The 23,762-nt window shown below is 46.8% G+C and overlaps 1 protein-coding gene across 2 annotated transcripts in view; it reads left to right on the top strand.

The window, feature by feature from the left end:
* LOC140190205 (structural maintenance of chromosomes protein 1A) overlaps positions 1–23,439 on the top strand; it is a 54,858-nt gene extending 31,419 nt beyond the window's left edge. Inside the window, exons 15-25 of one of the 2 annotated variants that reach the window (XM_072246740.1) lie at positions 3,512–3,618; positions 3,783–3,924; positions 4,341–4,486; positions 5,397–5,550; positions 7,140–7,250; positions 11,946–12,102; positions 14,165–14,319; positions 15,041–15,192; positions 17,478–17,547; positions 18,863–18,973; positions 22,066–23,439. In XM_072246740.1, the coding sequence (XP_072102841.1) occupies positions 3,512–3,618; positions 3,783–3,924; positions 4,341–4,486; positions 5,397–5,550; positions 7,140–7,250; positions 11,946–12,102; positions 14,165–14,319; positions 15,041–15,192; positions 17,478–17,547; positions 18,863–18,973; positions 22,066–22,146 (1,386 nt within the window). In that variant the 3' untranslated portion in view covers positions 22,147–23,439. The remainder of the gene's footprint in view (positions 1–3,511; positions 3,619–3,782; positions 3,925–4,340; positions 4,487–5,396; positions 5,551–7,139; positions 7,251–11,945; positions 12,103–14,164; positions 14,320–15,040; positions 15,193–17,477; positions 17,548–18,862; positions 18,974–22,065) is intronic. The other variant, XM_072246741.1, reaches the window with a different exon arrangement.
* Positions 23,440–23,762: the final 323 nt, after the last annotated feature.

Here is a 23,762-nt window from a genome sequence, read left to right as displayed (position 1 = left end):
GTAATGTGTCGGCCTTGCGGCTCTTGGTAAGGTCAAACCAGCCCTAGAGAAAAGGAGCAGCATGGTTGTTGCCACACTTCATGAGGAAGGCATGTTTAATCCCAACCTCCAGCACTGCCCAGAGGCTCTAAGAGTTCCCCCAAGATTTCCTTCCACAAGACTGGCTAATGGGCTGATGAAGGTCTGGAGAAGGAGTCAAAGGGGAGTTGATAGATACATGAAGGAGAGAGTACGTTACAAGGGTTCAGAAGAGCATTCTGACTGGTTACATCATTGTCTGGTACAGAGGAGCCACTCCACTGGATCAGTAAAAGCTACAGAGGTTTGTAAACTCAGCGGCTCCATCGTGGGTGCCAGCCTCCCCACCTTTGAAATCATCGTCAAAAGGTGATGAATCAAGAAGGCAGCATCCTTTATCAAGGGTCTCATCACCCAGGACGTGCCATCTTCTCATTGCTGCCATCAGAGGAGAGGTACAGCTGTTTTAAGAACAGCTTCTTCCCCTCCACCATTAGATGTCTGAATAGACAATGAACCCATGAACATTCCTCCAACCTGATAGTGTGAGTATCATTCTCTCCTTCCAGTTAAAAATAAAATTCCCAGCCCTCCCCTCTTCTTCTATTCCCCACTGTGGCTTCTCAGAAACATAGAAAACCTACAGCACAATACAGGCCCTTCGGCCCACAGAGTTGCGCTGAACATGTCCCTACCTTAGAAATTACTAGGCTTACTTATAGCCCTCTATTTTACTAAGCTCCACATACCTACCTAAAAGTCTCTTAAAAGACCCTATCGTTTCCACCTCCACTACCGTTGCCGGCAGCCCATTCCACGCACTCACCATTCTCTTACCTCTTCTCACCTGCCTACCACCTCCCCCGTGCCCCTCCTCCTTCCCTTTCTCCTATGGTCCACTCTTCTCTCCCGCCTTTTACCTTTCCTACCAGCCTGGCTTCATCTATCCCCTTCTAGCTAGTCCTCCTTCCCCTCTGCCCACCTTTTTATTCTGGCACCTTCCCCTTTCCTTACCAGTCCCTAAAGAAGGTCTCAGCCCAAAATGTCGACTGTTTATTCATTTCCATAGATTCTGCCTGACCTGCTGAGTTCCTCCAGCACTTTGTGTGTTGCTTCATGGTCTTGCTCTCTTTGCATTGAGTATTTCATATATATTTCTTATTATAATTAGTAACACTTTTTATGCATTGCAAAACAACAGATTTCGTGATATTAAACCTGATTCTGAAGGGGGTGTTAAGGCAAGGGAGAGGGGAAACAAGGGCCAATGGAGGGGGGAAGGAGACATGCCCTCTTCTTACTACCATCAAGGAGGAGGTATGAGAGCTTGAAGACACACACTCAACATTTCAGGAACAGCATCATTAGATTTCTGAATGAACAATGAACCAATTTGTGAACACTACCTCGCTACTTTTTGTACTACAGGTACGTGTTGCTGAACGTCCACGTTAAATCGGACGTTGTGCGAACACCATATTAAATACTCAGCAAACCTATATGGAGTACTGTAGTGTACCTGTATTGACTAAATAGCCAATAACTTAAACTAAAACTGTACACTGTACACTATAATACATACACTATATCTTTTATTTCATTTCAACCTTTTTAATTTTTTTCACTTTTTAAACTTTTATGTAAACACTTTCTTAGCCTATATCGCACACAATTTATCAAAGATGATCAGGATCATCCACAGCACTGTTCTCAACTTCCTCATAGTGTTACACAGGAAGAGTTTCAGGTCCAATAACCTGCGTTTGGAAGCCATGATGCACTTTACGGTAATATTTTTCGAAAGAAAATTAAACAGAGAGATATCGCTACTACACTCGAGATGCACGATAAACGAGTTTGGTTACGTCCGCTACGTCACATTCTCCGATTGGGACTATGGACGTATATGCGATCGGACTTCGTCCGAATGGATGTTAAGCGTCACACATCTGTATTTAATTTAAATTTTTAATATATATTTCTCATTGTATTTTATGGTATTTTTTATGTCTTGTACTGTACTGCTGCCACAAAAAAACATATTTCACAACGTGTCAGTGATATTAAACCAGATTCTGATTCGGACTCCTCAGTGTCAGTACTGGGTGTATCAAATGATACCTGGAGTGTGAATTGGGGGTTTGGAGAGCCCTGTTCTATCCTTTCCCTTGGCTGCAATCTCCTGTCTGCACTGGACTTCTGATCCCAGCCTCGGGTTCAGTTTCCAGTTGCCCTGTTGTGCGCTAGCTTGGGTCTGTCTGGCTGACTGTCCACCTCCTGTGTCATTGTTGGTTGACCAGAAACACGGGATTCTCCAGATGCTGGAAATCCAGGGTAACGCACACAAATTGCTGGAGGAACTCTGCGTCTATAGAGGGGTATAGGGAGTCAACATTTCAGCCGGCATCCTTCATCGGGATTGGAAGGGAAGGGGAGTAGATGTGGAAAGGATGTTTCCCGTTGTGGGGGAGTCTAGGACAAGAGGACACAGCCTCGGGATCGAGGGGTGACCATTTAAAACAGGTGTGGATAAATTTCTTCAGTCAGAGAGTAGTGAATTTGTGGAATTTGTTGCCACAGGCAGCTGTGGAGGCCAGATCGTTGAGCGTGTCTAAGGCAGAGATTGACAGGTTCTTGACTGGGCACAGTATCACAGGTTACAGAGAGTGGGACTGCAGAGGGGAGAAAAGGATCAGTGTAATTGAATGGCAGAGCAGACTTGATGGGCCAAAATGGCCTAATTATACTCTTATGTCTTATTATAGTCTTGTGGGAGGAAGCCAGAATAAGAAGGTGGGGCTAGGGGAAAGGGAGTGAAGTGAGAAGCTGGGAGGTGGAAGAGGTGAAGGGCTGTAGAAGGAATCTGATAGGAGAGGACAGTAGACCATGGGAGAAAGGGGAGGGAGAGAGAGGTGAGAGGGGAACCAGAATGGGGAATGGAAGAAGAGAGGAGAGGGGAGAAGGAGGAGTTAGAGAAGTCGATGTTCGTTCCATCAGGTTGGAGGTTACCCAGATGGAATATGAGGTGTCGCCCCTCTGGCCTGAGACTGGCCTCATCATGGCAGTAGAGGAGGCCAGGGACCAACATATTAGAAAGAGAAATCAAATTGAATTGGGCAGCCACTGGGAAATCTTGCCTTTTGTGATGGATAGAGCAAAGGTGTTCGATGAAGTGGTCCCCCAGTCTACGTCACCTCTCACCAATGTGAAGGAGACCGCACAGGGAGCTGGGGTTACAGTAAGTGACCCTGAAACTACCCACAGGTGAAATGTCACCTCACCTGGAAGGACTGTTTGGGTGCCTGAATGGTGGTGAGGGAGGAGGTCGCTCACCAGAATCTTCAACTGATCAAACACCAGAAATGGCTGTGCGACCAGATCAAGTCAGATCCTGTGTACCCAATAACAAGCAGCGTGCCCTCACCCTCTAGCAGGCTTAGAGAAGCTCCAGCCTTCAGGAGTGTTTTTAACCAGAATTGTGTTATTGCCCCAGGTGGAGGACGAAGTCTTTGAGGAGTTCTGTCGTGAAATCGGGGTAAGGAACATCAGAGAATTTGAAGAAGAGAAGGTGAAGAGGCAGAATGAGATAGCGAAGAAAAGGTAAGTGCTTGTCTAGGTCTGTCTCCACACTCTCAGCCCCTTCGCCTCCCCTCCCTTCTGCTCCTGCCATCTTCAGTAGCTCGGGGAACCCTAAGGAGGGGCTGGTAGTCAGTTCAGCGTTGAGGGTGCAGCTGGTATTATGTTGAAGCTTCTCTCTCCTGCAGGCTGGAGTTTGAGAACCAGAAGACAAGGCTGGGCATCCAGCTGGACTACGAGCGACAGCAACTGAAAGAAGATCAGGACAAGGTGCAGACGTGGGAGCAGACCGTGAAGAAGGATGAGAATGAGATTGAAAAGCTAAAGAAGGTACAGCCTGTTGTTTCCCTATGCTTCAGAACTTAACAGGGAGTTAAGGTTTGATGTTCCAAACTACTGTAAGAGGATAATGCTAAGGGAGTTTCACCCTTTCCTAGACCCTGGGAATGTGTGATGGGACGGTGTAGAGGGAGCTTCACCCTGTGTCTGACCCTGTGAGTATGTGCTGCGGAGGGAGTTTCATTCTGTTTCTGACCCTGGGAGTGTGTGATGGAATGGAGTAGAGGGAGTTTACTTCACCCTGTGTCTAGTCTGTCCTGTCCCTGCCATGAGTGTTTGAGCAGGGGACACTGTTCCCTGCTCTCGTAAGCCTATCTGACACTGCTGTCAATCTGGAGAGGGGTGGGGGTCTGCCGAAGAAGCAGGAGTCACCAGGTCTTCAGAGCCCTTCTCTCTCTGCCGTCTAGGAGGAGCACAGACACATGAAGATCATCGACGAGACCATGGCGCAGCTGCAAGACTTGAAGAACCAGCACCTAACCAAGAAGTCGGAGGTCAGCGATAAGAACCACGAAATGGAGGACATTCGCAAGAAGCTCGGGGGAGCTAACAAGTCAGTGTTGGGAGACTCAGGCAGTGGGTGGGGGGAGGGTGTTGGTGTCGGATTATCTGTGGGTTATTTACGAATGCTAGGGAGGCTATGGAGGTTCTGGTAAATTGGGGTAACGGGAGAAGTTAATGATTCAGAGGTGTGCTGATGGGGAGTGTGGGGTGGGTAGTTAACCATTCAGGGAATGGGCTGATGGGGGCAGATAACTGTTCTAGGAACTGTTAACTCTATTCTTGGGACTGGCTACTGAGGCAGTGAATATACCCTATTCTGGGGAGAGAGGCTGATTGGCATTACTTTCTGGGGTAATAGGGTGATAGATCTGATTACTCCATTCCTGCTCCAGGCCGACGGAGACATCTGCTGGAAGGTCCAAGCAGGAACGTAACGCATTATTGCACGTAACGCATTATTGCAGAATAGAGTGAATTTTCTCTGCAGAAGGTGGTGAATCCTCAATTTCCTGACCGCCGGGTTTGGTGTGGGAGGCAAAGGCCAAGCTCCTCTGCATCCGTACAGGATACAACGCTGATCCCTGGAGACACGGGAGACGGCAGATGCTGGAATCTGGAGCAACGCCCTCCATGCTGGGAGATCTCAGCTAGTCAGGCAGCATCGGTGCAGGGAAACGGGCTGTCCAGCTCCCTACATCAACGCTGCTTGACCCCACTGAGTTCTTCTAGCAGGAGGGCATTGTTCCCTGTTGCCAAGGCAGCAGTGAAGTCTTGCAGGCCTCTTGTTTAATGGCCCAACCAAGAGGCAACAGTGTCCAGGCAGTGTACCTTGGGTGCTGGCTGGAAATCGATGCAGAGAATCAAACAGTTACTCCCCCCCCCCGCCCCCCCCCAATCCCCATCTCTCTCTCTCTCTCTGTCCTTTGCTCTTTTCACCCACCTACCTCCCCTTCCCACAGGGAGATGACCCAGCTGCAGAAGGAGGTGACGGCCATCGAGACCAAGCTGGAGCAGAAGCGCAGTGACCGCCACAACTTGCTGCAGAGCTGCAAGATGCAGGATATCAAGCTGCCCCTCAAGCAGGGCAGCATGGAGGACATCAGCCAGGAGGAGGTGATGTTCTCTGTGTGCTCTCCAACCATACCGTTAAGATATCTGCCCCCTTCTCCTTCCACCAGCTCTATTAGCCACCATTACTAACCACTACGGGTTTCCCCCGCTATCCGAAGGTAGAGCGTTCCTATGAAACCTTTCGTAAACCGAAATGGCGTAAAGCGAAGAAGCAATTGCCGTTAATTTATATAGGAAAAATTTTTGAGTGTTCCCAGACCCAAAAAATAACCTACCAAATCATACCAAATAGCACATAAAACCTAAAATAACACTAACATATAGTAAAAGCAGGAATTATATAAATATACAGCCTATATAAAGTAGAAATAATGTATGTACAGTGTAGTTTCATATCAGAATTGGGAAGATGTAGCCAAAACTGATTTGTAGAAAAAAATCGGCACGTACACGCATGCGCACACACCTGCCTGTGCAAGGCTTCATGGTCATGGTAGTCTTTCTCGGGGTAAACAGAAAAGAGGGCGCCTTTTTTTGTAAAAGCGAAAATCCTCTTCGGGTTTCTTTCGGTTAGTGAAAGCAGGTACTAATGTAGGTCTTTCGTAAAAGCGAAGTGGCGTAAAGCGAACTTTCGTAAAAGTGGGGGACACCTGTAACACTAACAGTCGTTTCCACGCTGGTCATCAGTTCAGATACAGCATCTCATTCCAGGCCCTCGCCTTCCATAGATGCTGCCTGACTCTTCTTGGATTCTGATGGTTTTAATGCAAGGTTCTTGCAGAAGTCAGGAAAGGGGCACAAAACGTTGCTTCACAATTGTTTTAATGAGTACTAATGGATCAAAGAAAATCAAGAACAGACATTAACAGGAGCAGAGGCTAGTCACAGCAGAGAGAGAAATTTGCACTCACTCACATTACCTGATTTTATGTATATGTGCCCAAGGCTTTTGTATATGCTGTCAGTAAGTAGTCTTTATCTTACACTTGTTCATTGCACCTGTGTACTGATGCAGCCGTTCAGTGTGTTATATTTTCATGAGTGACAATCTTGGCAAACTCATCAATGAACTTCTCCACTTGATCACCTCAAAAATTTAATGCTGTGTCTTTTTTTAAATTTCTGCAACCGCCTGAATAGTCACAATTACCTTTAATTCAGTTCAGTTTGTTGTGATAGATCTTTGCCTCTTTCATGATCAGCATATGTTCATTCTGATGCTGATGAATCCACTCTTTCAATACGTGATTGAGGTTTTCATTTATCACTTTATGCAGTGTTTTTCTAATTTTTTCATTGGCTTCGGTTCATTACATTTATGAGGTCTCTTCTCAGAAGTGTCTGTGGTGCACAGGGACCTGTGCATCACTTGGGAATCTTCCCAGCACTTTGTGGAATTTTCCATTTGTGACATGTTAGCACACAAATAAAAAATTTGGATTTTGGAATTTAGGATACGGGGTGCCCAGTCTGTAATGGTACACTGTACTGCGTGTGGGGCGGACCTGAGGGAGGCTCACACCATGGGAAGGAACGCTGCTTTCCTGCACGAAACGCTGCTTTCCTGCACGTCCACCTCCCCTCCGTCTACCACACCTGGCTGAACTGATATGCTGACGTTACCTTCCTAGGGCGGCTTACAGTCAGAGGAAACAACCAATGGCTCCCAGAGGTCCTCGAGCGTCTGCCCGCGAGAGGCAATGATCGAGATCGACTACAGTGAACTGTCCGAGGACTTAAAGGTAGGCAATTACAAATCCACCTTAAACCTGTGCGCTTCTTTCAGACTCCTGTTACAGGGTAAATGACTGCGACCATTCACCTTATCTACGACCCCTCACGAGTTTATACACCTCAGCCCTCAGCCACCTCCTCTCAAGTGGTAAAAGCTCCAGCCTCTCCTTGTAATGTGATCCCTCCAGTCCTGGTGACATCCTTATGAATCTGCTGCCATCGGGAAGGAGGTACAGGAGCCTCAGGTCCCACACCACCAGGTTCAGGAACAGTTATTACCCTTCAACCGGTCAGGCTCCTGAACCATTGTAGATAACTTCACTCACCCCAACACTGAACTGATTCCACAACCTACAGACTCACTTTCAACAACTCTACAACTTGGCATTATTTATTTATCTGTGTATTTATTTTTCTATCTGTTTGTTGTTAGTTTTTCTGTTTGCACTGTTTGTCATCTTTGTTCATTGGTTTCTTGTGTTATTCTTCATTGATTCTATTGTATTTCTTTGTCCTACTGTGAATGCCTGCAGGAAAATTAATCTCAGTCTCATATTTGGTGACAAATACAAACTTTTGAAAGTGATTTTACTTTAAACTTTGAACCTTCTCGGCCCCCTTTCCAGTTTAATGACATCCTTCCTATAGCTAGATAGCGAGAACTGCTCGCAGTACTCCAAGTGTGGTCTCGCCAATGATTTGTTTATTATTAATTTGACGTCCCATGTATGGTACTCAGTGCTCTGACCAGTGTTAACGCCTTCCTCACCACCCTGTCTGTGTCAACACTTTCAGGGATCTATGTACCTGTATCCAGGGGTCTCTGTTCTACACACTCTCCAGGGCCCTGCCAGTCACTGTGTCAAGTCCCATCCTCGTCTAACTGACCAAAATAAAAGACTTTGCATGTCTTTGCATCCTGCTTGCAACTTGCTACCCACTAATCTTTGTATTAAAATCAAATTTGGGTCCAGTTCTTATGGTCCTGTCATTTAAATCATTGGTACAAGGTATGTGTGTGAGGGAGAGGGGGTGCGTGTCACACAGATGTTTTGTAGATATTATGGTTATAAGTTAGGGGGCACTGTTCTAAAGAGACACATTAATCAGAATCGAGTTTATTATCACTGTCATATATGATGTGTGTTGCGGCAGTACAGCACAAAGACAAAGATTACTATAAAGCTCAAAATTCAAAATAAATGCTAACATTGTGTTTTCAATTGGCAACAAAGATGGTCTGTCTAACTCAAAGTTCAAAGTAAATTTTATTTTCGAAGTGTATGTATATGTCACCATATACAACCTTGAGATTCATTTCCTGTGGGCATACTCAATAAATCCATCATAGAATAATAACCATAACAGACTGGACCAACTCGGGTGTTCAACCAGTGTGCAAAAGACGACAAACTGTGCAAATAGAAAAATAATAAACAAATATAGAAAACATGGGCTGTAGAGTCCTTGAAAGTGAGTCCATTGGTTGTGGGGACATTTCACTGATGGGATAAATGAGGTTGATTGTAGTTATCTCCTCTGGTTCAAGAGCCTGCTGTTGGAAGGGTAGTAACTGTTCTTGAGCCTGGTGGTGGGGTTCCCTGATGATGGAGGCTGTTTTCCTGTGAAGACGCTCCATGTAGATGTCGAGAAGGCTTTACATGTGATGGACTGTGCCGTATCCACTACTTTTTGTAGGATTTTCCTTTAAAGGGCATTGGTGTTTCTATACCAGGCTGTGGCGCAGCCAGTCAATATACTTTGGACTGCACATCTACAGAAGTTTGTCAAAGTTTTAGATGTCGTGCTGTGTCTCCACAAACTCCAAATGAAGTAGAGGTGCTGCTGTACTTTCTTCGTAATTGCACTTAAGTGCTGGGCCCAGGACATGTCCTCTGAAATAATAACACCTGGGAATTTAAAGTTGCTGATCCTCTCCACCTTTGGTCATCCAGAGGCTGGGAAGCCTAGAACTGGACTCTGTAAGGAAGTGCACACATGGACTTGGGAGTCCTAGTGCAGGATTTCCTAAAAGCTAACATGCAGGTTGCATTGGTGGTAAACAGTGTTGGCGTTCATCTCGAGGGGAATAGAATATAAAAGCAAGGATGTGATTCTCAGGGTTTTTAAGGTATTAATCAGGCCGTACTTGGGGTATGGTGTGCAGGTCTGGGCCCCTTGTCTAAGAAAGGGTGTGTTGACCTTAGAGAGGGTCTGGGGGTGGTTCACAAATTATCGTGGGATTGAAAGGGTTGATGTATGAGCAGCAATTGAGGCTGTAGGCCTGTACTTGCTGGAGTTTAGAAGAATGAGGGGGGGATCTCATTGAAACCTATCGAATATTGAAAAAATTAGATACTGGATGTGGAGAGGATGTTTCCTATAGAGGGGAGTCTAGGACCGGGGGGCATAGCCTCAGAATAGGACGTCAGTTTAGAACAGATAAGGAGGAACTTCTTTTGCCTGAGAGTGGAAAATTTGTGGAATTCATTGCCACAAACAGCTGTGGAGGCAAGTTATTGGGTATATTTAAAGCATAGATTGATAGATTCTTCATTAATAAGGGAGTCAAAGGCTACTGGAAGAAGGCAGGAGAATGGGTTTGAGAGGAAAAATATATCGGCTATGATGAAATGGTAGAGCAGACTTGTTGGGCTGAATGGCCTAATTATTATTGCTTTATTAACTGTTGCTGACTCTGGTGTAACTTCAGTGGAATTTATGCCTCCCTCCCCACTCCAGCCCACTGACCCTCACTTAGACTCGGCCTTTACTTCTTGTTGAGCTTCACTGGTAGCTCGGGTTGGAAAGGGAGCTCTTGGCACTTTGGCTCCAAAGATCAGGGCACTGAGTACAGAAGGTTGGGATGTTACACTGATGTCGTACGAGATGTTGGTTGTAGGGGCTAGACGAGAGCTGTCCTATCACCGATGACAACAAACTTGGGACTGTGGACTTTAGCACTCAGAGCAGGGGTCTTAAACTGTTTTATGCCACTCACCCCTTTGTCAGTGCGGTGAAGCCTGTGGACCCCTTCTCAGAACAATGTATGCAAATATATAAAATAAAATGCATTGGATTACAAAAGAAACCGGTTACATCGAAATACAGTTATCAAAATATTTTTAAATTAATTTGTGATGTAGTAATATATGGGCTTTATTAATGCATTAGATAACAAGATTAAATATTTAAAGTAAGATAAGTTAAAATTAAATTTTATTTTTTAAAGACATGTTGGTGTGAAGGCTGTTTATAAACTTGAATAAGAAAATTAAAACTGAGATGGTCTTTGACAAAGCAACACAGGTGGAACATCCAGTCGATTTAGATTTTTTTTGTTTTCATGGTTACAAGTGCTGAACTTATTTATTGAGACACCGCAAGGTTCGGGCCCTTCCAGCCCTTCAATCACCTGATTTAACCCTAGCCTAATCATGGGACAATTTACAATGACCAGTTAACCTACTTGGCTTACAAGGCGCGCCGCTCCTCACACAGACAGTAGGTGGCCGTTGACTCTCAAAGAGTTCATCCGCCCTTTGACAGGTTTTGTTTTAGTCCTGCTGGGTGCCTACACACCCTCCTCCCTGGTTAACCGAAGTGCACCAGGGGGTGTGCCAGTTGAGTCGCCGACAACCTAACCTGAGACAGGTAGTACTGGGCTACGTGGTACCAGTAGCAAGGCAAGGCCCTGACCTGACTTGGTCTGAGTCGACGTAGTAGTAGTAATTAACCTACCAACAGGTACGTCTTTGGACTGTGGGAGGAAACCGGAGTACCCGGAGGAAACCCACGTGGTCACAGGGAAAACATACAAACTGCTTACAATGGCAGGAATTGAGCCTGGGTCGCTGGTCAAGTCAAGTCAAGTTTATTGTCATTTTGACCATAAGCAGCTGGTACAGTACACAGTAAAAACGAAACAGCGTTCCTCCAGGATCCTAAAGCGTTGCGCTGACTACTGCGCTACCATGCTGCCCCAATATTCCGTGCTGTATCTCAATAAATAAATAAAACTGAGGTGCTCAAGAACTTTTCAAGGCTGGTGAATATCTGCAGTTCCATACGCCAGGTGGTTATTGAGGCATTGAAAGAGGACCCAGATAGTTTCAGGGGCTAAATCATTGGAGCATTGAAAGAGGGTGTAGGTGACACTTTGGAAGATCAGAAGACAGAGCAGAAGGGGTTTTGAGGCCTGGGGTAGATCTGTTGTGATCATAAACGCAAGAGATTCTGCAGATGCTGGAAATCCAGAGCAACACACACAACACCAGAGGAACTCAGCATCTAAGGAGGGGAATAAACGTTCAGTTACAGGCTGATATCATTCATCGGGACTGTAAAGGAAGGGGTCAGAAGCCAAAATGAGGTGGAGAAGTACAAGCTGGCAGGTGAGGGGGGATGTAGGTGGATTGGGAGGGGATAGGAGGAAAAGATAAAGGGCTGAAAGGTCAAAAGTGAAAGAGAAATGCACAGACTCCTGAGTTAGAGGGAAAGTTTGAACTTCATTCCCTGGAGTGTAGGAGGATGAGGGGAGATCTGATAAGAGAACTTTATTCCTAAACCATGAGAGTTTTCTTTTACAAACCCATTGGGCAGTGGAGCATTGAGGAAGGGGGAATTGCTTTCCATGGGGAAGGAGGGTCCCTTGCACTGAGCCTAGACTGATGTTGCTTCGTCACTCCCCACCCTGCACACAGGATGCGCTGGCGGACGACGAAGTGAAGAACGAGATGAACAGCCTGCAGCAGAAGGTGACGGAACACCAGAACATCCTCCAGCGGATCGCGGCGCCCAACATGAAGGCCATGGAGAAGCTGGACAGCGTGCGGGACAAGTTCCAGGAAACTTCGGAAGGTGGGTCTCAGATCGGCACACTGTTCTCTCCAAGGATTGCCTTGGTCCAACACTATTCTTCCTCAGCGTAATCACAGGGTAGGGGAGGGGGTTGCTTTGTTCTGTCACTCTGTTCTTTCCTGGTGTAGTCATGGGGGAGTTGCCTTGCTCTGACACTCTTCGCTGTCAGCATAATCACGGAGTGATGGAGGGGGGAGGGTTGCTCTGATTGGCACTCCATTCTGTCTTTGCATAGTGACGGGGGTGATGTCTTGGACCAGCATTCGACTCCATTCTCTCCAGCATAGTACCAACACAGCAAAGGTTCCACTGGATCTTGGAAACGTGCCACCATGTTACTGGAAATCCTTGTTTACTTCCACTTCATCCATCTGTTCTTCTCCCACTATCAGTGGGAGTAAGCTTCCTAATCACCCCACTTTCTAGGGAAAGGGGTTCCTCCCCAACTCCTCATCGATGAAGGTTCTATTTGTGCCTGCCTGTGGGGGAGGAAATATTCTCCCGCTCTGCCTTCACCATTAGTCGTTAAGGATCACCATCTGTTCCCTGCTCAAGCTTCATAACTTTGAAGGCATCTTTGTATTATCGTGCCAAATTATTAGACCCTAATACACAGGAGCAGAACCGGCCCCTCGAGTCTGCTCATAGCTTATTTATTAAGCCGCTCAACCCCATTCTCCTGCCTTATCCCTGTCACCTTTGATGTCCTGACTGATCAAGAACCTATCAACCTCTTGTTTTAAATATACCCAGTGACTTTTCCTGCACAGCCATCTGTGGAAGTGAATTCCACAGACTCGCCTCCCTTTGGCTAAAGAGATTCCTTCTCGTCTCTGTTCTAAAGATAGTCTCTATTTTGAAGCTGTGCCCTCTAGTCCTGGACTCCCCCACTATAGGAAACATCCTGTCCACATCCGCTCTATCCAATATCCAATAGGTTTTAATGAGATCCTCCCCATCCCCATTCCCAGTTCTTGGTAAAACTGCAGTGATTTCTGGCTCGCGGCCATCAAACGCTCTTCATACATTAACCCTTTCATCCCCACGATCGTTCTTGTATACTTCCTCTGGACCATCTCCAGCACATATTTTCTTAGACAAGGTGTGCAAAACTGCTCAGAGTGCTCCAAGAGTGGTTTTATAAAGCCTCAGCGTTACATCCTTGCTTTTATATTTTTGTCCGCTCGTAATGAGTGCTGACTTTCAGGCTGGAGGAACAAACTAAATTTTCTGTTTGGGTCGCCTTCAACCAGATGGCATGAATATCAATTTCTCATTTGCCCCTCTTCTTCTATTTCCCACTCTGGCCTCTTACTGTTTCTCACCTGCCTATCACCTCTCCCTGGGTCCCCTCCTTCCCTCTCTTTAATGGTCTACTCTCCTCTCCTATCAGATTCTTTTCTGTCCAGCTGTTAATCTTTCTCACACACCTGGCGTCACCTATCACCTTTTATCTATCCTTCTCCTACCTGCACCTTTTTTATTCCGGCATCTTCTCCCTTCAGCAAAGGTTCAAAGGTTCAGCTTGATCTTGCAAACGTGCCTCCAGCTCTGAAGAAGGGTCTCGACCCAATATGTCGACTGTTTATTCATTTCCACCAATGCTGCCTGATCTGAGTTCCTCCAGCATTTTGTGCGTGTTACTTTGGATTTGTGGCATGTGCAGAATTTGTCATATTTGTGACTTTGCATTTGCCTTCCTTCCGGCCAGTGGGATAGTGGCATCAAGGTGGAGGGTTCTGAGTTTGAATCGGCCAGGTCCCAACCTGGGCAACAACAGTATCTGCACGTAAGAAAGGTCTGGCAGTCAGTATGTTGCCACGAAACCTTATGGGTGATACACTATTCATAGGGTCAGCATGAGTTGATGATTCGACGGCACTCAACAACAGCAACGACAATTTGCCTTCCTCAGTATTTCAGGGAATGGGAGTTTGGTGTATTACCCGTCCGCCTCTGCCTCTGGCTGGCTGCAGCACTGTCATTTTATGTAGACTCTCTTCTCCTTCGAGTAGCTCTGACCACTTTCTCTTCTTTCTGTCCCCCCCCCCCCACCCCTTAGAGTTCGAGGCTGCACGCAAGAGGGCAAAGAAAGCCAAGCAGGCCTTTGAGCAGATCAAGAAGGAGAGGTTTGACCGTTTCAACGCCTGCTTCGAGGCTGTGGCTACCAACATCGACGAGATCTACAAGGCCCTCTCCCGCAATAGTAGTGCCCAGGTAAAACTCATCTGTGTTCGTTTATTATCATAGGTATATGTATCCCAGCTATAAATGCCAGCTGCAGCCCAGTACCTTGCAAATGTGACCAGATAAATTACATCAACTTAAATGAACATACACTCAGTGGTCACTTTATTGGGGACACCTCGTATCAACTGAAGTACCTAATCAGCTAATCATGTGGCAGCAACTCAATGCACAAAAGCATGCAGACTTGGTCAAGAGGTTCTGTTGTTGATCAGACCAAACATCAGAATGGGGGAAGAAATGTGATCCAAGTGACTTTGACAGTAGAATGATTGTCGGTGGGTGAATGGGGTGGTTTGAGTATCTCAGAAATTGTTGAAACCTTGGGATTTTCATGCACAACACTCCAGAGTTTGAAGAGAATAATGCAAAAAACAAAAAAAAAAGTGAGCGGCACTTCTGTGGCCAATAATTACTTGTAAATGAGAGGTCGGAGGAGAACGGCCAGACTGGTTCAAGCTGACAGGAAGGCGACAGTAGCTTAAAAAATCTATGCGTTACAACAGTGGTGTGTGGAGGCGTATCTCTAAGTGCACACGTTGGGTATGTTTAAAGCAGAGGTTGGAAGTTTCTTGATCAGTAAGGATGTCTCCCAAGGCGTAGTATTCCCTTTGCAACACCCTATTCAGCACCTCTCGCTACTGGGCGCCTCTGTTTCAATGCTGCATCTCTTTATCCTGCCTTTTCTCAGGCCTTCTTGGGTCCGGAGAATCCCGAAGAGCCCTACCTGGATGGTATCAACTACAACTGTGTGGCTCCTGGGAAGAGGTTCAGGCCCATGGACAACCTGTCAGGAGGAGAGAAGACGGTCGCCGCTTTGGCTCTATTGTTTGCCATCCACAGGTGGGTATTCTTGGGTGCTCTTCACGACAACACAGGCTAATTGACCCCTTGGGTCTATGCCAGCTCCTGACAGAGCAATTCTGTTGCTCTTAATTCCCTGACAGAACAGTTCCATTGCTCTTAATTCCCTGACATTTATTCTCTTCATTGCCACTTCACCAGCCTGTAGGATGTTGGATTTCTGCATACTTTCTGATCCCTAGGATCCTTCCGGCAGTCAGGAATCAGCACTTAATTCCAAGATTGTTCATTTTAACTTCATCAGTCCACAGGATTTGTTTCTAAAATGCATCAGGCTTGTTTTGATGTTCGTTTGAACCTTTTGAATAGAACTTTTTAGCTGCAATGAGCAAAGGTATGTTTGGAGAAAGAAGGGTACAGAATTTCATGAAAAGAACCCCTCTCCAACTGTTAAGCACGGGGGTGGATCGATCAAGCTTTGGGCTTGTGTTGCAGCCAGTGGCACGGGGAACATTACTGGTAGAGGGAAGAATAAGTTCAATTAAATACTAACAAATTCTGGAAGCAAACATCACACTGTCTGTAAAAAAATGGAAGATGAAAAGAGGATGGCTTCTACAACAGGATGATGAGCCTAAACACACCTCAAAGTCCACAATGGAATACCTCAAGAGGCACAAGCTGAAGGTTTTGCCATGGCCCTCACAGCCCCCTGACCTAAACATCATGGAGAATCTGTGGATAGACCTCAAACAAGCAGTGTATGTAAGACAGCCAAGGATCTCACAGAACTAGAAGCCTTTTGCAAGGAAGAATGGACGAAAATCTCCCAAACAAGAATTGAAGGACTCTTAGCTGGCTACAAAAAGCGTTTACAAGCTGTGATACTTGCAAAAGGGGGTGTTACTAAGTACTGCCATGCAGGGTGCCCAAACTTTTGCTTCAGGCCCTTTTCCTTTTTGATGGAAATTAAAAAAGGTGGAAATAAAAAGTTTTCTTACTTAAAATATTAAAGAAATGTGTCATCTTTAACTTCATGCCTTTTGGAAATCAGTTCATCTTTTACTCGCTCAGCTATTCACAGTAACAGAAATTTTGACTGGGGTGCCCAAACTTTTGCGTGCCACTGTATACCCATCACCTTCTTTGTGTGTGAAGCCACACCCTTCGGGTCTCCTCTGAACATCTCTCCTCTAAACCTGCAACCTCGTTTTAGATTTGCCCAACAAATATGGGGTAGTATGATTAAAAGTTTGTACTGAGTCGTGTCAGTAACGGTACACGCTAGACAGCTTGCAGTGTGGGAGTGATGAACTAGACCTGCTGAGGCAAAAGCATGCACTCAAAAGAGAGAGCCCTCTCACATGGAGGAGGCCCAATCGATTCACCGCATGATCAAATGGCCGCGTGAGCCCTTGCCATATTCTCGCTTTTGATCCAGTTTTCCCCACCACCATTCTGGCGATGCCTTTCCCTTTGTATGACCTTTCAAAGCCTCCCACACTTCAGATGTTGATTCACTCCGAACAGCTTCCCCCAGTTACTTTCTCCAATCTTTGCCTCACACTATTGTAATTAGCTGTCCCTTAATGTAGGACCTTTACCCAAGGGCTGATGTTATCCTCAAGTATCTGAAAGCTTACAGAATTAAGATCTCTGTTTACAAAATGCTCCGGCATTGAAATTTCAATCAATCACCCGGTCAGGCTCTTTCCCCAGTGCAATCATAGTCACGAGATTCTGCAGGTGCCAGAAACCTTGGGAGGCAACATACACAATTGCTGGAGGAACAAGATGAAGTCTTGACGAAGGTTCTTGGCCCAAAATGTCGACTCCAAGATTCACCTCCATAGATGCTGTCTGACCTGCTGAGTTCCCCTGACATTCAGCCCATCCTGTACTTCTGATCCGTGCTGTTGGACTGGGTTTGATCCCTCCACACTTCGTATTCTGGCTTCTTCCCACTTCCTTTCTGGTACTGATGAAAGGTCTTGGCCCAAAATATTGACTCCTTTGCAAAAATGTCGCCTAACCTGCTGAGTTCTTCCAATGTTTTGTGGGTATTACTGTGGATTTTCAGCGTCTACAAAATCTCTTGTTTATGATTTGCTGTGGTGATCTATATCCCTGATACCCTGAGAAATGCAAGCCCCTTCACCAGTCTGTGACCAGTAACGCTCAGTAGAACAGTGCCATGCAGTCTGGCAGGATTGGCCTCCTGTGGGGTGGGTTGGCACTAGGGGAGGGGCCGGTGGTGCTGCAGGTGGTGGGAGATCTGGGTTACCGGGCTACTAACCAAGATTTCTGTTCTTCCCCCAACCCAGCTACAAGCCAGCCCCTTTCTTTGTCCTGGACGAGATCGATGCTGCCCTTGACAATACGAACATCGGCAAGGTGAGCGCCCACATTCTGGTCGATAGGCCTGAGTTGTCCCCACAGTTGAGTTGACTGATGAGATGAATCGCGGTTTTAAGAGATTTCTTTTTAAAGGTTAGTTTTACTTGTCACAAGCACATCAAAACGTACAATGAAATGCATCATGTGTCAATGCCAGCGCAGTCCAAGGATGTGCTGGGAGCTCAGCCTGCAAGTGTCACCACGCTTCTGGCACCAGCAGGATGCTCACAATTCACTAACCCCAATCCCGAAGTCTTTGGAATATGGGAGAAATCCAGAGGAAATCCATTGGTTAATGGGAACAAAGTACAAACTCCTTATAGGTAGCAGTGGGAATTGAACCTGGATCATTGGCGTTGTAAAGCATTGCACTAACTGCTAGGCTACTCTCCTGATATAACAACTGTGTGATCAGGAAAAATATCCAGCACCCTAGATTTGATTATCTGGTTTCGGATGGTGTGGCACAGAGCCCATCATCGCGGCTGGGATTGGAGAGACAGAGGCAAGCGAGACAGCCAAAGTCTGCAGAAGAACTGTGGCAAGTTCTCTGAGATGCTTAGTACAACCTCCCAGCCACTTTTCATATAAAACAGCACTTCTTCTCTTCGGCTGTCCATGGATTTCTATGTTGACTGAGGCCTGGGCAAGGTTGTATGGAGGACCGGCAGTTGCCCATAAACAGCACGACAAAGTACCTAAGAGAATTGATGCAGTTTTAAAGGCAAAGGGTGACCACACCAAATATTGATTTCATTTAATTTTTTTACTGGTTACTGCTCTTTATAGTAATTTTTTTGATATTTAGAAACTTTTCATTATTTTTGAAAGCATCTTCATTTTACGGGATTTTTTTACATGTGCCTATGACTTATGCACAGTACTATAGTTCAGTAACACTGAAATGCATCATTTCTGTCAAATTAAATCAGCGAGGATCTTGCAAGTGTCGCCATTCTTCCAGTGTTAACATAGGTTGTTCTCAACTTACTAACACTAATCTTAGGTTTTTGGAATGTGGAAGGCAACCGGAGCACCCGGAAAAAACCCACGCGGTCACACGGAAAACGTACAAACTCCTTACAAGCAGCGGAGGAAATTGAACCCCGTTCGGTGATTGCTAGCACTGTGAGGTGCTGCACTAACCGCTGCCCTACCGTGGTTTTGTCACGTTATCGCTTTAACCTTGAATCGGAGTTGTAGACTGAGTGGTTGACCGGCTCTCCCTGTGCAGAGAGGCACTTATGCAGTCGGAGGCGTCCCCCTTCCGGGAAGCACTGGCTCATCTGAGGGTCTGTGGTCTCTTCGACAGGTCGCCAATTACATCAAGGAGCAGTCTATCTCCAACTTTCAGGCGGTGGTGATTTCCCTGAAGGAGGAGTTCTACACCAAGGCTGACGCTCTAATCGGAGTCTACCCCGAGGTAGGTGTCTGCCAGCAGCCCCCCTCTCCTCCCCCACAACCCCCATTTCACCCCTCCTTGATGGTACCAGGGTACATCCGTGTTGGGGAGGAGGGGGTTGGTGGGTAGCTACAAAGCACCAATATTTACATGCCTTGGGAGCTTATTACCGAGAACCTGCTGCAGACTTCGCACCCGTTCAGTCAGTGGAGAAGGTGAGCAACACAATGCAGAGTGCTAGAGGAAATCAGTGGATCAGGGAGCATCTATGCAGGGGAATAAACAGTCGATGTTTTGGAGGTGCAGAGGCCAGAATAAGAAGATGGAGGGGGGAGAGAGCCCACATCGAGGTGTTAATGGTTTATATGGAGGGATCTTCTTCGATCAGAGGATGTTGCTAGTGTGGAACAAGCTCAAATTTCAAAGTAATTTTATTATCAAAGTACATATATGTCACCATATACAACCCTGAGATTCATTTTCTTCTGGGCATTTACAAAGAACAAAGAAATGCAATAGAATCAATGAAAAACTACACAAAATGCTGACAAACTGTGCATATACAAAAATAGTAATGAATAAGTAAATAAATAATACTCTGAACATGAGTTGTAGAAAGTTAAATTATAGGTTGTGGAATCAGTTCAGTGTTGGGGTGAGTGAAGTGATCCACACTGGTTCAGGAGCCTGATGGTTGAGGGGTAATAACTGTTCCTGAACCTGGTGGTGTGGGAGCTGAGGCTCCTGTACCTCCTTCCCGATGGCAGCAGCGAGAAGAGATCATGGCCTGGGCGGGGGGTGGGGTGGTCTTTGCTTTTGTGTGGCAGAGCTCGTTGTAGATATGCCTAGTAGTGGGTGGGGCTTTTTCCTGGGGGGGACTGGGCTGTGTTCACTACTTTCAGTGAGGCTTTTCCGTTGCCGGAGAAGGCAGTGGATGTGGGTTGGATTGCAGTATTTAAGAGGAGCTTGGATAAGTACATAAAGGAGGGGGGGTATAGAGAGCTGTGATCCAGTGCGGGTCAGTGGAACTAGGCAGAGTAACAGCTTGGTGTGGACTAAACGGGCCAAAGGGCTGCCTTTGGTGCTGTAGTGCTCTATAATGCTGAGTCCTCGTGTGCTGAGTCCTTCTAGCATTTTGGTGTGTTACTCAACATCTCGAGCATCTCTTGTGTTACGCTAAGACCCGTGTTCATGATTCACGGCCAATTTTCCCCCCATTGGCCCTTCGTTCCTCCCCACTGTCTATTCAGTCCGGCTTACTCCACCAACCCCACCCCTCGCCTACCTTCGTTCCAGGCTGGTGGATCTGGCTTTGTCCTGCCCTCTCTCGGGATGGTCAGATGATAAATGCATCAAGTATGCGTCCACGTCCTTGGGAGGGGAGAGGGGGGGTTGCTGGTGGAGATCTCTTGGCTACTGACTACTCCCTCCACCGTGGACCACAGATCACTGCAGAAGGCGTCATATCAAGCTCGGAGCTCCCTTCAAACCTGCCCAAGTGTGAATGCTATGATTGTGCCCTCTTCTACCACTTCCTCTGACAGCTCATTCAATATATCCACCACCCTCTGTGTGAAAGAACTTGCTCCCTCCCAATGTTTAAGCACCGGACTTCAGAGCGAAGGCTCCTGAGTTCGAACCCAGTCACCTCCCCCGCCACCGGGCATGCTTTCCATCCACGCTGGGTTGAGTGTCGAGTTAGCCACTCGGCCTCATAAAAAAAACAAGGGTTGAGTCAGGAACTTTCATACCGCGACCCGGTTGATCCGAAAGGAAACCAATCCTGACATTACACGCCAGACAAGAATGGCTGACTGTCTGGTGTGACAAGCTATGAATGAATGAATTCCCCTCCCAAAGATCTGCTCAGTCTGACCCAGAATTTGAAGCCCCCTTGCTCCCACCCTGCCCCAGGTGCATCCATAAGACATAGTAACAGAAGTAGGCCACTTTTTCCCCACCATTTCGTTGTGGCTGATCAATTTCCCTTTCAAACGTATTTTCCTGCCTTCTCTCCATAACCTGTACCACCCCCCCCCCCCCCCCCCACCACCACTGAACAAAATCCTATCAACCACTGGTTTAAAAATACTCACTGATCTGGCCTCCACAATTGGCTATGTCAATGAATTCCACAGATTCACCTCCCTCTGGCTGAAGAAATCCCCCCTCCTCTCCATTCTAAACAAATGTCTTTCTATTCTGAGGCTGTGTCCTCTGGTCCTAGACTCCCCCACCACAGGAAACATCCTCTCTATATCCACTCTATCTGGACCTTTTGACAGGTTACAATGAGATTCCCCCCCATCATTCTTCTAAATTCCAGTATGTAAAGGGCCAGAGCCATCAATTGTTTCTCATAAGTTAACCCTTTCATTCCTGGGATCATTCTCGTGAACTTCTGGACCCTCTCCAATATCAGCACATCTTTTCTTGGATAAGAGGCCCAAAACGGTTCACAATACTGCAAGCGAGGCCTCACCAGTGCCTCATACAGCCTCAGAATTACATCCTTGCTTTTATATTCTAGTAGTCTCAGTTCAGTAGCGGTGTTCAAGTGGCTGTTAGACAGACACAGGAATGTGGAGGAATCTGGGTTATTTAAGGTTGATATAGCCAGGGGAGATGGTGAGGACCCATAAGAGCACAACAACGTGGAAACAGGCCATTTGGCCGATCTAGTCTGTGCCAACTTGGTCATATACCTAGTCCATTTACCTGCACCCAGACCATGTCCCCTGATACTCCTCCCATCTATGTACCTATACAGACTTCACTTCATTAGTACAATTGACCTCGCATCCACCACTTCTGTTGGCAGCTCCTTTCATACTCGCATCACCCTCTGTGTGAAGATGTTCTTCCCCAGATTCCCCTTAAATATGTTCACCTTTCACCCTTAGCCTATGACCTAGTTCCAGTTTTACCCAACCCAAGGTGTACATGCCTGCAAGTATTCACCCCTGTCTATCCCGTTCCAGGTTTGTGGTGAATGCTTGCAGGATTTCTTCCCACAGGGAAAAGAGGAAGAGTTTTCAATTTGGAAACTCTTAGTTGAGGTTACGGGGGTGGGGTGTGAGGACTAATTTTGCTGTCTCTGCTCTCTCTCACAGCAAGGAGACTGCGTCATCAGCAAAGTGCTGACCTTCGACCTGACTGGCTTCCCGGAAGCTGGCCCACTGCCCAACGAGTAACTGGGATGTTAGAGGGAGCTGCCCGTGCTTCTCCAGGCGCCTGGCTGCGTGCTTAGTTTCCCTGGGCGCCAGTATGTGAGTGTGTGTGTACCGGTCACCCTCTCTGGGGACAGACAGGAGTTATTCAGCTCTCCTCTGTATCATCTCCTAACATGGGGCTGGTGGGGTGCATTCTGTGTCCAGACACGGAAGAACACGAGTGGTTCAGAGCTCTCTCCCCACACTCCCCGCAGTCAAATTACAAGTGTTGAACCCAGTCCCTTCTCTCCTCCTCTCACACTCTGAGATCTCCCGTTGCCCTCTTAATTCTTGTGTTTTCAGGAGACAGAGTTGTGAAGAACCTTCCCTTTCATCCAGCTCCTTCACATTCCCGGGAAGGCAGGCCGATTTCACTCTCTGCCCCTCCCCACCCCCTGCAGCCTGGGCCTGACTTTTAAGGGAGAGGACACAACAGCTCCTGGGTTCTTTCTGAACCTCGCTGACACCCTTCGAGCGAATTGATTGATGCTGGCAAGATGCTCTGGGTATGGGGTCAGGAAAGCCCAGATATTGTCCTGGACGCCAGTAGGAAAGTAGCTAGCCTCCGAATCAGAAACTAAGCTTTGGGTTGGGCAGCGTCTCTGGAGACAGGGGGGTGGTCAGTGCTTCCGATTGAGACCCTCCCTCAGCTTTCCTTTTGCACCATTTGAGTCCACTACAGGGACAGGCTGGTGGAACCTACCCCTCCCAATTTCTCCCCTTATTTATGGACGCTTGATTCCCAGGCCCCGAGGACACCGACCCACTCGAGACCCCACTCAGCCAAACATCTTCCCTACTGCTCCCACCCATCAGTGGGGGAGGTTGTGGAGATACCTGTCCGTGCCGCCATTCCGGCCGAGCACTTCGCTCACAAGCCCCTGGGACTCGTGCCACCCATTCCCCCAGCCCCGTGACCTCCTCGTAAGCAGGAGATTGCAGAGCTGTGTGGCAACTTGGCTGAGACCCCATGCCCCTGTAATATATAAACCACTCGCGGGATTTGACCTGATTCTTAAATTAATTCGGGCATTTGATCAGTGATGCATTAGATTCGGTGCCTTGCTGTCTAGAATGGACTTGACGTCCTGTTGCTTGCTTGCGGTAGGATGGCAGTGAAATTTGCTCTTAGAAGTAACAAGTGAAAGTATCTGCTGTTTTTAATCGTGTCAGGAAAATCATTCTTTTAATTAAAATGAATCATGCAGCTTTTTGCAAAAACCATGTATGTTGTGAAATTTTTCGCCCCCGAATAAAAATCTTTTATTGACTTTATTGGTGTTTGTCTGTGTGTGTGTGTGTGTATACACACACTATGCCCATATACACCAGTGGTGCATGTGAGGGCTCGTACACTTCTGTTTGTTTGTGTGTGTGTATGTACGAATTTGTTTATCTGTGTGTTTGTGCAAACTCCCATACATGTCAGTGGTTCCATTTAATATCAGAGAATATATATGGTGTCCAACCTGAAATTTTTACTCTCCGTAGACATCCACAAAACAGAAGAAATGCCCCCCCACAAAGAATGAATGACAGAAAACATTAAAACCCCAAAGCCTCCCCTCCCCGCTTGTCCAGCAGAAAGTATCAGCCCC

Source organism: Mobula birostris, chromosome 29 (assembly GCF_030028105.1).
Source record: "Mobula birostris isolate sMobBir1 chromosome 29, sMobBir1.hap1, whole genome shotgun sequence".
In the NCBI taxonomy this organism is placed as follows: Eukaryota; Metazoa; Chordata; class Chondrichthyes; order Myliobatiformes; family Myliobatidae; genus Mobula; species Mobula birostris.
Note: the sequence above shows the minus strand (reverse complement) of the source record. Positions and strands in the feature narration are given on the sequence as shown.